Source organism: Callospermophilus lateralis, chromosome 19 (genome assembly GCF_048772815.1).
Source record: "Callospermophilus lateralis isolate mCalLat2 chromosome 19, mCalLat2.hap1, whole genome shotgun sequence".
Lineage (NCBI taxonomy): Eukaryota > Metazoa > Chordata > Mammalia > Rodentia > Sciuridae > Callospermophilus > Callospermophilus lateralis.
In genome coordinates, this window is record NC_135323.1 from 6,551,385 (window position 1) to 6,564,468 (window position 13,084).

A 13,084-nucleotide genomic window follows, 5' to 3' on the forward strand; every position below is an offset into this window, starting at 1 on the left:
GGAACAGGATATAGTTCATAAATATCCTGTGTTTGCCATCAGATGACTGGCAAAAGTTAAAAAACCTGCTGGTGACAGGTGTTAGCTAGGTGTAGCAAAGGTAAAATCAGCACTCAATGATGGGAATGTTTTGTGGTTGCTTTAGGATGGGACCAACCCTTCATCCCAAATTTGGTTCAGATTGGAGACTGGTGAGGCACATGCAGAGTTTGGTTACCTGTGCTGAGGATTTCCGGGCCACAGGCAAGCTCTTCCACAGGTCTGGAAATGGTTTGAGAGGAGCTTTCATTGGGATGAGTGGCTGAGGCTGGGGCAAAGGTTCCCTGGAGTTGGCCAGGACTTTCCAAGTTTAAAATTCCCTCCAGACTTTGGAAGAGAAGACTTAAGGCCTCCTCGATTTGCTGGGATGTGAGCAAAGGGGAAGAGGGAGGAAGGGGCTTTGAAGTGATTAGCAGTCCCACATAAAAAATGGAGTCTGCTGGGCGGGGGTAGCACAAGCCTGTAATTCCAGCGGCTGGGGAGGCTGAGACTGGAGGATTGCAAGTTGAAAGCCAGCCTCAGCAACAGTGAGGCACTAAGCAACTCTGTGAGACCCTATCTCTAAATAAAATACAAAATAGGGCTGGGGATGTGGCTCAGTGGTTGAATGCCCCTGAGTTCAATACATGGTACCAGGAAGAAAAAAAAAAAAGGAGTCGAACTCTTTATTACAGTGTCAAATGAAAACCTGAGCAAGGAGGGCTAGGGTTGTAGCTCAGTGGTCGAGTGCTTGCCTCACTCTTGTGAGGCCCTGAGTTTGATCCTCAGCACCTCATAAAAATAAATAAATAAAATAAAGGTTTTATGGGGCTGGGGCTGTAGCTCAGTGGTACAGCACCTGCCTTGCACGTGTGAGGCACTGGGTTCAATCCTAAGCCACCACAGAAAAATATATAAATAAAGATATTGTGACTATATACAACTAAAAAAAATTTAAATAAAAATAAAGATAGTATGTCAACTAAAATTAAAAAATAAATATAGGGCTGGGGATATAGCTTAGTTGGTAGAGTGCTTGCCTCGAATGCACAAGGCCTCTGGGTTCAATCCCCAGCACCCATGCACACACACACAAAAAGAAAACTGGCAAATCTTACTGTATGTTAATTGTACCTCAATAAAATTGATACAAAAATTGTTTTAAAAAATAAATAAACATATTAAAAAATAAAGATATTGTATCCTTCTGTAACTAAAAACAAAAACAAAAACAAAAAACACTGAGCTTGGGGCTGGGGTTGTGGCTCAGTAGTACAATGCTCACCCAGCACATGTGAGGCACTGGGTTCCAGCTCAGAGAAAGAATGAAAGGAAGAAAGGAAGGAAGGAAGGAAGGAAGGAAGGAAGAAAGAAGGAAGGAAGGAAGGAAGGAAGGAAAGAAAGAAAGAGAAAACCTGAGCACTTGGGAAACCAGTTTGATGATATTAAACAAGGCCAAGGAGCCTAGCCTCTGTGGGGGACAAAGATGGCTTCAAAATCTTTGCCCTTCCTCTCAGTGAGATGTGGCATCTAATCCTGTCTGCATCCCAAGGCTTCTGGCAGCCAACCCAGCCACCAGATACCTAGGTGAAGACACCTTCTGTTGACATCAGCCCCAGCCACCATCCACCTGCAGGTTCCCGAAAGCCCAGCAGCAAGAACCACCCAGCAGACCCCAGCCAAACCTCAGAACTGTGAGGGAGAAAAACACTGTGGGCTGGGAAGTAGCTCAGTTGTATAGTGCCTACCTAGAATGCAGGAGGCCCTGGGTTCCAGCCCCAGTACCTCAAACAAACAAAAACTGTTGTTTTAAGCCTTGAATTTGTATGGTAGTTAATACACAATGAGAGATCACCAGAACCCCTCCACCTACTAGTTCCATCCAAAGGTGTACGACAGAGTGGAACACCCCCCACATGTCCTTAGAGGTGCTCAGTAAGTTATTGTCTATATCATTGGAGAAAAGTGCTGAAAGCCGAAGTGTTGGGCTGGAGATGTGGCTCAAGCAGTAACGCGCTCGCCTGGCAAGCGTGGGGCACTGGGTTCGATCCTCAGCACCACATAAAATAAAATAAAGATGTTGTGTCCACCAAAAACTGAAAAATAAATATTAAAAAAAAAAAAAGAAAGCCGAAGTGCTTATTGATAGGAAAATGGAGAGCTGGGTGTTACCTGACACATGAAACCCTAGCAATTCAGGAGGCAGGAGGATTGCAAGTTTGAGGCCAGCCTCAGCAACTTAGCAAGGCGCTGAGCAAATTAGTGAGACCCTATCTCAAATAAAAATAAAAGGGCTGGGGAGCTGGGGTTGTGGCTCAGAGGAAGAGCACCTGCCTAATATTCATGAGGCACTGGGTTTGATCCTCAGTACCACATAAAAATAAAATAAAGGTATTGTGTCCACCTACAACTGAAAAATAAATATTATAAAAAAGGCTGGGGATGTAGCTCAGTGGTTAGGCACCCTTGGGTTCAATCCCCTGTACCAAAAAAATAAAAATAAAATATAAAGGATTAGGGATATAGCTGAGTTATATTGTACATACCACTAGGTTCAAAGACAGAGAGGACTGTGACTTAAACATTAAATGCAATATTACACAACTGGTAATAAGCACAAAATATATTCAAATGCATCATTCTGAGTAAATCTGAGAAACATTTTAGGGACTAGGATGTCACTCAGTGCACAGTACTTGTATAACATATGCAAGGTCCTGGGTTCTATCCACAGCAACACCCCACACACACACCAAAAAAAAAAAAAAAAAAAAAAAAAAGAAAAGAAACAGAAATCTTTAAAATTAGTGAGTTTAATTATATGTAAATTATTTCTTGTAGTGTTAAAATTGTGCCTCCAAAGACACATACAGTACCTAAGAATATGACCTTATTTGGAAATAGGGTCTTTGCACAAATAAATTAAGGATCTCAACATGGATCATCCTGGATTCAGGGTGGGTCCTAAATCAGATGATTAGTGTCTTTATCAATGAAATTAGAGGGACATTTGAGTCACAGAGACCCAGAGGGCCAGGGTCAGGTGGAACCCAATAGTGGAGTGTTGCTGCCAAGCCCAGGAGCACCAGGGACCCTCCGCCAGCGGAAGCAAGGACCAGATCCACCCTCAGAGCCTCCAGCAGGAACCAGCCTGGCCGCAAGCTTCTGGCCTCCAGAATTGGCAGAAATAAATACTGTTGTTCAAGCCACTCAGTTTGTGACATTTTGTTATATTGGCCTTAGGAAACTAATACCTACCTCAATAGAGTTGATTTCTTTCTAAGTTGTGAAAAATACTTGGAAAAATAATGTTAAATTTTTTAAAAAGCAAGTAACTAAACAATGCATTCAGTGTGAAATGTTTTGTATAAAATTTTTTCAAACAAATCCAAACAATACTACTTATTGTTCATATATTGTATGCATCATAAAAGCCTGGAGGCGCCACGGCCTGGAACCAAGCCATTCTTGCTGGGTTGCCTGTGTGGAAGTTCAGGCAGGGCTGTGGGGTTCTGCTAGCCTCTGGATGTCCCGTGTAGACTGGCCAAGGCATTGTGAGATCTGGGAAGGCTTCCCCAGGGTAGACAATTTTCTCCACCCCTGTGGATTGATAGGGGCTCACCTGGTGGCAAGAAAGGTGGGGAAAGGTGTTTAGACTGGACTTGGGCCTGGAGTTTCCAGGAAGCTATCTTGCTCGCTGAGCTAAGCTGGAGAACAGATGAGGGTGGGGCTCCTGCCCTGGCTTCTTCCCTGAACTACTCCCAACCTCTCCAGGGCTTCCCTGGGGCTTCCCAGGCCCTCCTATTCCTCTGCCTCCTTATCAACAGGGAGCCTGAGGTAAAGGAAGGGGGATAGTGCTGGGAGGCTCTGATCACATTGGTGGTCAGAACTAAGGTCCAGCAGGGAGGTGGGGCCAGGACTCCTGGGTTCAGAAGTGGCTGAGGATAGGATTCAAATGTCCAAAGGATAAGTAGGGCTGGGAGCCAGGCAAGCCAGGATGAGGGGTCTTCATGTGCCCACACACAAAACCCTTGGAGCTGGCTTCCCTACCTGTGAGCTAGCTTCCACCTGTGAATGGTATGACTTCATAGGTTCCTCTGAGGAGGAAAACAATGTAGCATGTGGGTGAATCACCTCTGTGACCCTGCAGAGGATCACCAGCCAAGTGTGGCACTTTGCCTGTGTTTCAGCCTTTGCTTCTATAAGCTGGGAGTTAACATCACCCACATTTGCCAGATGAGGAAACTGAGGGCTTCAGAGGTTCCTTGGCTGAATGGCACAGGCACATACATAGGGTAGGTGACCAAACTGGGATTTGCTCTGAAGCCATGTGGCGCCAGTGCCCATGAGCCAAGTCTTTTTGCTCTGTTGTTTTATTGATTCATTTCTGGTTTATAGGTCTACACCCACTCCCACATCGTGGGTGGACTGTAAGCTCCTGGGAGGAGGTCCTTGGCCATTTCAGTTCCAGAGGAGCTCAGCCCCTGCCTGGCAAGAGGGCTCAACAAAGGTGTGCTGAGTGTGGTGTGCTGTGGTGGGGCCAGCGCCATGACTCTGACACCTGGAGGAGACACTGAGCTTATATTTTCCAAGGAGTCAGGCAGCAATACCAAGGGGAGACTGGGAGTTTTTCAGCTCTGCTGAGCTATACCCTAGCCCTAGCCCTGCTTTTTTTTTTTAAACAGGGTCTCACTAAACTGCTTAGGACCATGCTAGTTTGCCGAAGCTGGCCTCTAATTGCACTCCTCCTGCTTCGGCCTCTGAGGTTGCTGGGATGATAGGTATGGCCACTACGGCCAGCCAGGCAATGAAGCTGTATGACAGTCTTTGGCTCTCCTTGAAAGAAAGAATTGGTGCCCTCTCTTCTCTGCTGACTGACAGGAAGCCTTGTCCCAGCCCTAGGATCCAGAATTCTAGTTCCCCAACCACCTCTCCAAGAGTCCTATTGCCCTCCTATTGCCCTCCTATTTTTCTAGGTCCCAAATAACTAGGCTCCTAGGTCCCAAGATTCAGGGGTCCTGACTCCCAGCTAGAGGTGTGTGGACACCGCTGATACTGGCTGGCAAAAACTAATTATGGGGCTGGTGAGTAGCTCAGTGTACAGCACCTGCACAGTATGCGTGAGGCCCTAAATTAATCCCCAGTTCTATAAAAAATAAAATAAAATAAGGCCAATTATACACATCAACCATTCTTCATACTCAGTTAAGTCATGGCTAACTTGAAATTGTCCAGAAAGGAGCATTTACACTATGGAAATCGGCAAATGCAAGTCAGGGCTATTGTTTTCCCCAGAGAGCTTGTTGTTAACATTTCTGAGGCTCCACCCAGCCCTTTAGATGTCCTGCTCTCCAGGCCAGGGGCCCCCATCCAGCTCAGGGAGACCTGGGGTCTGAAGAAAATCATGACAAGGCACAAGACCGTGGCTGGGACATTAGTGCATGCCCAAGCTGCACCACGGTTGGCCCCCTCTCCTGCCTTGAATTCTCCCTCATACCAAGGCCTCTGTCCTTGTCTGGAACAGGAGTCCCTGCACATTACAGGAACTGAGAGTCCCAAGTTTGGAGTCATGTGAGCTCAGGGGTGGCTATGGGCAAGTCACCTTACTGTGCTGGCTTCAGTGTCCTGATCTGCAGCATGACAATTAGTAGAGAGCAACACCAGAGTTAAGTTCTGTGCATGGGACCCAAGCAAGGTAGGCGACCTCTCTGTGCCTCAGATTGCTTGAGGTGGAGGTAATAGTGGGTCTCACCTCATTAGGGTGTCATGAGGGTAAACAGAGGACTTTGCAGAGGACTTACCATGTTCTTTGTTAATCATTTCCTGTCCCACAGGGACCTCTATGCTCAGCATAAGATCTGCATAACAGTAGATGCTCATTTAATGTTCCCAGTGGTCATTTCCCACAACAGTAAGATGGGCCAGTGTCTCTGAGTGGAGGCGACTTTCCTTTGACTCTGCCTGTCCATTCCGGCCTCCAGGGGGCGCCCCTGCCCCTCCCGCGGTACCGCCCCCTCACCTGTGCAGGTTGTGCACCTGGCGCCGCCTCCGGAAGAGGGGACGCGGAGACCTCGGAGGTAGCCCGGGCGGCGACTGGTGAGAGCCTAGGGGGCGCCGAAGACGGGGCCCTCCGGGCTTCCGGCAGGAGTGGGCAGGACCGAGTCTCTGGGAGGGGTACCGGGGCAGCCGGGCGGTCGCCTGGGTCCTCCGGGAAGTGGGGACACTGGCAGGAAGGAAGGTGGTGGCCGGGTTTCGAACGCCTGGGGCTGGGGTCAGGGAGATCCTCTATGCGATCCTGGTGCAGCTGGACTGGGACTACCGCGACACCTGGGCTCCGCGGGCAGGGCTGAGCTGGGACACCGACAAGGGAAGGGAGGACAGGTGCGCGTGTACCGCGCTCCGGTGTGTCTAGGGGGCGGGACCATCGAGAGAGCTTGAGCAGGTAACCCGTGTGACCTGAGCCCCTGGACCCTGGGCCCCGGGAGGCCATCGGGGATCGCAGGGCTCGGGTCCCCAGGGGCGGGCCGGGAAGTAAACAGAAACCCGGAGTGGTGGCGGCTGCGCGCTGGCCGGCACAACCTGTTACCTCGCCCTGCCCTGGGCCTGACGCCAGGGCCCTGGGAACCTGGGGGTCTGGACGTGAGCGTTCTTGAATCCAGAGGGGTGGGGGCAGGACCTGCTTGGTCTTGCAAAAATCGGAGGACTGTGTTGGGAATCCAGGAGGGTGGGGACTCCAGGTCGGCAGGGGTCGAGAACAGACCCCTGGGTCCTGAGATAATAGAAGAAGGCCTAGGGAGGGCAGTGAGGGGGGAGCTGGGCTTCTGCCAGGGGAGGGTACTGGGTTCCTAGAGCAAAGGTGTCAGGACACCGAAGTCCTCAAAGGTGAGGGGAGGGTCCTGCATCCTTGAGAGAAGTTGTATTCAACCCTCAGAGTCCTTAGGAAGCTGGGTTTGGGAAATTTTGCCCCATAGTGAGGGGCTGGGAGCCACAGCAAGTTGTGAGAAGGAAGCAGGGACTGTCAGGGGGTGGTCTGTGGTTCCAGAGTACTGAGAAGAGGCTTCCTGGGACAAAAGCCGAAGGCAAGGAAGTTCATTTCTGCTTTCTGCCTCAGTCTACCCAGTCTACCCTGGGGACATTAACGGAGCTGGGTGGCCAAAACACAGATCATTAACCCTTGGTGGCCCAGGGAGGTTGAAGTTGCAGGACTGGGATGGTCAGGTATTGGCCAGCAGGGGGCAAGCCTGCAGGGCTGTGGGGTGGTATGTCATGCAGCCACCTGTCCCCACAGATGCTGCAGATGTCATGAGCTCCCCAGATGGGCCACGCTTCCGGTCAGGGCTGCTCTCCGGGGCTGCCTCCCCCAGTGGCGATGATGGCTTCTTCCCCTTTGTGCTGGAGCGAAGAGACTCGTTCCTGGGAGGGGGCCCAGGGCCTGAGGAGCCTGAGGACCTGGCCTTGCAGCTGCAGCAGAAGGAGAAAGACCTGTTGCTGGCGGCAGAACTGGGCAAGATGCTTCTGGAGCGCAACGAGGAGCTGCGGAGGCAGCTGGAAACGCTGAGTGCCCAACACGCTGAGCACGAGGAAGTGAGCTGGCTGCAGGGCCTGGGCGGAGGGCAGGTGGAAAACAGGCAGGCCTGGGGTGGACCAGAGAAGGGGACCACACAAGGAGAGGGGACAAGAGCATGGAGCAGGTGGGTGGCAGGGGGAGAACAGGTGCGCAGGAGGATGCCTCTGAACAGTTCAGTGATGGCCTGTTGTCCTGGCAATGTTGCCCAGTGGTTAAGAACAAAAATTCTAAGTTGGAGTAGAGCATTTGCCTAGTACGTGTGAGACCCTGGTTTGGATCCCAAGCATCAAAAAAACTAAATAAATAAATAAAAGACTTTTGAGGACAAGTCAAGATCTAGGCCACAGACCCTTGTGGCCCTCTGGCTTCTCACCTAACAGGTGCTGAGAGCCTCTCCCTGCCTTCACCTGGCCAAGTCCCCTCCAAGCATCATCACAGTTTATTTTTGCCCAGCCTCATGAAGTGGGAACAGTTCTTCCCTCTGCCCAGGCTGGGGCTCACATCTGGACCCCTAAGCTTCCTTGTGTACTTGCATTGTTGGCCCAATCCCAACTCTGAGCTGACCTGGGCAATCATTTGCCCTGCACCTCTCCCACCAAGCTAACCTAATAACATCTCAACATGACACTTGGTTCCCCATAGGATGCACTGTCCCCACATCTGCAAACCCCATTGAATCCTATACACTAGCTTCCAAATCTGTCCCACCTTTCACTTCTGCAGCTCCGGGCATTGCTTCTGCTCAAGGCACTTCAGTGCCCTATCACTGACTCCTCTTGCCTCCTGGAACCCATTCCCAAGGGGCAGCCAGTGAATTTCAAACACTGCAAATCAGATCATTTCTCTCCCGGCTCAGAATCTCACCATGGCTCCCCATCACACTTAAGATGAAACTGAAACTCTTGCCACAGCCTAAGAGTCCCTCAAGTCCACTGGCCTCCCTGACCTGTTGGCTTTGCCATCCTTCCCACCCACTTCTCTTTTTCAATTCTGAGTGACTGCAGCTTGCTCCTGCAGGGCCCTTGTCTTGCTGTTTCACAGCCCTCCTCCTGGTTGACTGCAGGAGTCAACCCAATCAATGTCTCCTTGACAGCTCCCCACCCCCCACCCCCATTGTTCTTCATCACTTTGCAGGTTTCTTCATGGCCCTTACTGTCTCTCAGATTACCTGGCTCAAGTCTGTATCCATTTGCCTGTGGCCCTCTGCACACTAAGCTGCTTGAGGCAGTGGACTTGGTGGTCTATCGACTTAGAGACCCCAGAACAGGAACTCAGGAAATATTGGATGGAGAGATGGAGAATGGATGGTGGATGATGGAAGGAGGGAGGGATGAAACATGGACACATTAAAGAGACTTGTCCCGACCACATGGCGGCAGCAGCAAGGCCAGGACAATGGGATCCTAACCTGCCATCTTCATCCTTCAGCAGGGCTGCCCCCACAATATTTGGTTAAGACATTGCTGCCTGTTGGCACCCCTGCTCCACTAACTGTGTCCTTGAGCAAGGCATTCAGCCCCCCTGAGTCTATTAAGCATTCTCTAGTGGATTGAATAAAAGGCCCAGGTAAGCTCTGACAGGCAGCTGGCAGGAATACTTGCTAATAGTTGTAACAACCATGGTTACTGTCACCTGGCCCAGGCCTTTGTGCCTTGAGGACCTAGAGAGAGTAGCCCCCCAACTTGTCTGTCTCCTCATGCTGGGCACCTGGGTGTGCCAAGCGCGTCCCCCCGCTGGTCCAACAGGTTTTGAGGAGGGCAGGCAGAGGCGTGGGGCCAGGGCGGGGCTGACCAGAGTTAATTAGAGGGAACTGGGGGAGAGGGGCTGGGCAGAGACTGGGCCTGCAAAGCCCCCAGGACACTGCAGCTGTGTGAGGCCATGGGCCGAGGCTTAAATTCAGCCAGAATCAGGCGCCAAAAACGGCGCCTGCGACCTCGGGTCCAGAAGCTCAGTCAGCAGCCAGAGGTGAGTGGCCACTGGGGAGCTCCACGCCCCGTAGCCAGCATCACCGTCCTGCCTGGCCTGGCCCCTTCTCTCTCTTGCTTTCCTCTGCTACCTTCTGATTCTCTGGGCTGTGCTGTGTCGTGCTTTCTCCCTGACTCTCCTCTCTAGCTTTCAGGTCTCACTCAGTGTGCCAAGAGCGTCCCCCTCCTGGCCAGCTGGTCTCTGGTTGTCTGTCCCTCCATCCCCATCTCTGGGTCTGCTCCAATCCTATGTCTCCTTCTGTGTCTGACCCTCTGCCTGGTCCCACAGCGGCTGCAGCAAGAGAACCATGAGCTCCGCAGGGGCCTGGCAGCCCGGGGTGCTGAGTGGGAGGCCAGGGCTGTGGAGCTGGAGGGGGACGTGGAGGCGCTGAGGGCCCAGCTGGGAGAGCAGCGCTCAGAGCAACAGGACAGCGGCCGCCAGCGTGCACAGGCGCTCAGTGAGCTCAGTGAGCAGAACCTCCGGCTCAGCCAGCAGCTGGCCCAGGTGGGACTGCCTTGATCCCTGGGCCTGGGTGGGGTGGGGCCAGCGGGAATCAGCTTGAGCCAGCTGAGGGCTCCCCTGCCCTCTCCCCCACCCAGGCCTCCCAAACTGAGCAGGAGCTCCAGAGAGAACTAGACGCCCTTCGGGGTCAGTGCCAGGCTCAGGCCCTGGCTGGGGCAGAGCTAAGAACACGGCTAGAGAGTCTGCAGGGGGAGGTGAGTGCCTGCTGGGGCTGGGGGTTAAGGGTTGGGGGTCAGCTTGAACCAGAAAGACTGGGCTGGGGGCTGGCCCACTCTTCCCACCCCACCCTGAGACCTTCCCCCAGAACCAGATGCTGCAGAGCCGCCGGCAGGACCTGGAGGCACAGATCCGAAGCCTGCGTGAGGAGGTGGACAAGGGCCAGGGCAGACTGCAGACTACTCATGAGGAGTTGATGCTGCTAAGGCGGGAGAAGAAGGAGCACAGCCTCGAGGTGAACTATGGGGGAGGGAGACAGCTGGGTCCTTAGCAACAGCCTCAGGGCTTTCTGGGAGATGTGGCCCTTGATCACAGGAAACCCAGCACCTGGGTCACAAAAACGAGGGCATGAGCCTGGGGCAAGTGGGAACCACAGTGGGCTGTTGAGCAGGGGAAGTGTGCTCTCAATGCATCAGAGCCTGGTGGCTGGGAGACTTGGGAGAGGGCTAAGACCAGGGTTCAGGCCAGAAATGCCTGGTCTAGACTATCCACATCTGGAGTGGTAGTGATGGAGAAAAGGAACAAAAAAGGGAAAGACCTCTGATATTTGAGACCTCAGAGATATGTGCTCTGGATTGCCTGGCTTTTTATCCCACTGTCTCGTTACCATTATGGAGCGCCCAGCCTGTTTTCCCATTGGTGATACGGAATGGTAATGGCACCCACCTCTGGGCTGTGGTGAGGCATGAGGCTTAGGAGAAATACATGTTGGATCAAAGCAATTAGTGAGAATTAGAAGTTAGACTGGACAGGGGAGGGGACTGCGCTGTGAAGTGACCTGATAGGTGGAACAGGCAAGGATGATGCCCGTCGCGCCCTATTTTATAGGGGAGGAAATTGGCATCTGTCCAGGGAAAGTAGTTCTGCGCTCCAGAAACTGCAGTACTGGGCTGCTGAGGCTCAAGGCTGTCGGCGCTTGGGCGCCCTCTGTGGGCCACCACCAGATGCAGGCGCTGGCATTCAGGCTGACTGCCCTCTGGCCCTCGGCAGCTGGAACGTGCTCGCTTTGAGGCTGGGGAAGTGCTGAGCGCCCTGCGGAGGCTGCAGCGGCGCGTCTTGGAGCTGGAAGAGGAGTCACGCCTTCAGGACGCCAACGTCTCCAGTGCCTCACTGCAATCGGAGTTGGCCCACAGCCTCGAAGGCGACCAGTACGAGGACCAGGACACCAGTGTATGTGGAGACACCCAGGTAAGCTCGCAGCCCACCAGCCCCCAACCAGTATCATCAGCTAGGGGCGCTGATTCCTGATTCAGCTAGGGCACTGACTGATTCCTTTGGCCCACAGATCACCCCATCCCTGGAGACCCAAGAGGCATCCAGACCCCCATCTTCACCCCAGGAGGAGAGCTTGGAGCCCCCTAAGAAGCGAGCACCTCTAAGCCCAGTGGAGATACTAGAAGAGAAGGAAGAGGAAGTGGCTAGGCTGCAAGATGAGGTGGGGGAAGGGCTTAGTGCTGGATGTATTGTCCCATAAGCTCCCCAGTTCATTCCCACCTCCACTTCCCAGCCTGTGCTCACTCAGCCTCCTATACATGAATTTGTAATGGCACATGCCTGTAATTCCAGCAACTGGGAGGCTGAGGCAGGTGGAGACCAGCCTCATCAACTTAAGGAGACCTTGGGCAACTTAGGAAGACCCTGTCTCAAAAAGAACTAATGTATACGGCCCCCACAGGCGCATTGCCCCTCCCATACACCCACAGCCTCTTCCAGCTTCCTTCCTGCATATACCACCCCACCAGGCTTGCCCCACCCCACCGTGCACCAGCCTGAGGGCCTCTGAATCCATGAGCCTTCTGCACAGTGGAGCAGGCGGGGGAGCCAGGGAGAGCTGGAGCCTAGGCTGCCCGGGACCCATCTTTTTGCTGCTCCCCTGTGCAGATCACACTGCAGCGGGAAGAGCTGCAGACCTTGAGGGAGGAGTTGCAAAGGCAGAAGGAGCTGCGGGCAGAGGACAATCCCGCAGAGGCCCTAAGCTGCGCCCTCTTGGACCGTGACGAGGCTGTGAACAAGTGAGCCATTGCCACCCTTCACCACCGCCCCAGCGGGGCGACAGGCCCCCTCGGTACTCTGGTCCTTCTTTGCTCTTAATTGCTCTCCGCTTTATGGGTTATTATCCCCACCCCATTGGTGATACGGAATGGTAATGGCACCCCACCCCGGCCCAGGGGCCCTCTGCCCTCCGTGGTCTTGCTGTTAGCGACCCCCCTCCCGTCGTGGCCCAAGAGCCCACTACCATCCTGGCTCCTGGAGTCCCCGGCGCCCTCGGACTTGTTTTCCGCCCGCAGGGCAGTGGAACTGTCCCTGGAGCTCAGCCGCGTTTCCCTGGAGAGGGACTCCCTGTCCCGGGAGCTGCTGCGCACCATCCGCCAGAAGGTGGCACTGACGCAGGAGCTGGAGGCCTGGCAGGTGAGCGGCGGGGGCGGGGCCGAGGCCCGGGCCTGGGGCAGGTGGGACCTGAGCGCTGACCCTCCTCCCGCCCCGCCTCCCGCAGGACGACATGCAGGTGGTGATCGGGCAGCAGCTGCGCTCACAGCGCCAGAACGAGTTGAGCGCGGCAGCTTCGACCCCACGCCGCTCCACAGCACGCTTCTCACTGCGCCTGGGTTCCGGGCCTGCCGGCGGCTTCCTCAGCAACCTTTTCCGAAAGACCTAAGGGCTGGGCCGAGGCGACCACCCTTGACTCACTCTGGGGCATACTTTCCTCTAAGGGCCAATGGAGCGACAGGGCCTGGATGTCTTCCAAGTGGGGTTGGTGCCCTCTTCACCCCAGGAGGCTAGACAGGGGCTCTTTGG

At 53.6% G+C, this 13,084-nt stretch overlaps 1 protein-coding gene across 1 annotated transcript; it reads left to right on the forward strand.

Moving 5' to 3' along the window:
* Positions 1–7,320: 7,320 nt before the first annotated feature.
* On the forward strand, positions 7,321–12,944 carry Bicdl2 (BICD family like cargo adaptor 2). Its single transcript, XM_076840970.1, has 9 exons — positions 7,321–7,602; positions 9,839–10,054; positions 10,150–10,266; positions 10,377–10,523; positions 11,279–11,476; positions 11,574–11,723; positions 12,170–12,300; positions 12,577–12,697; positions 12,783–12,944. The coding sequence occupies exons 1-9, from the start codon at positions 7,321–7,323 to the stop codon at positions 12,942–12,944; spliced, it is 1,524 nt and encodes a 507-aa protein (XP_076697085.1).
* The last annotated feature ends 140 nt before the right edge of the window (positions 12,945–13,084 follow it).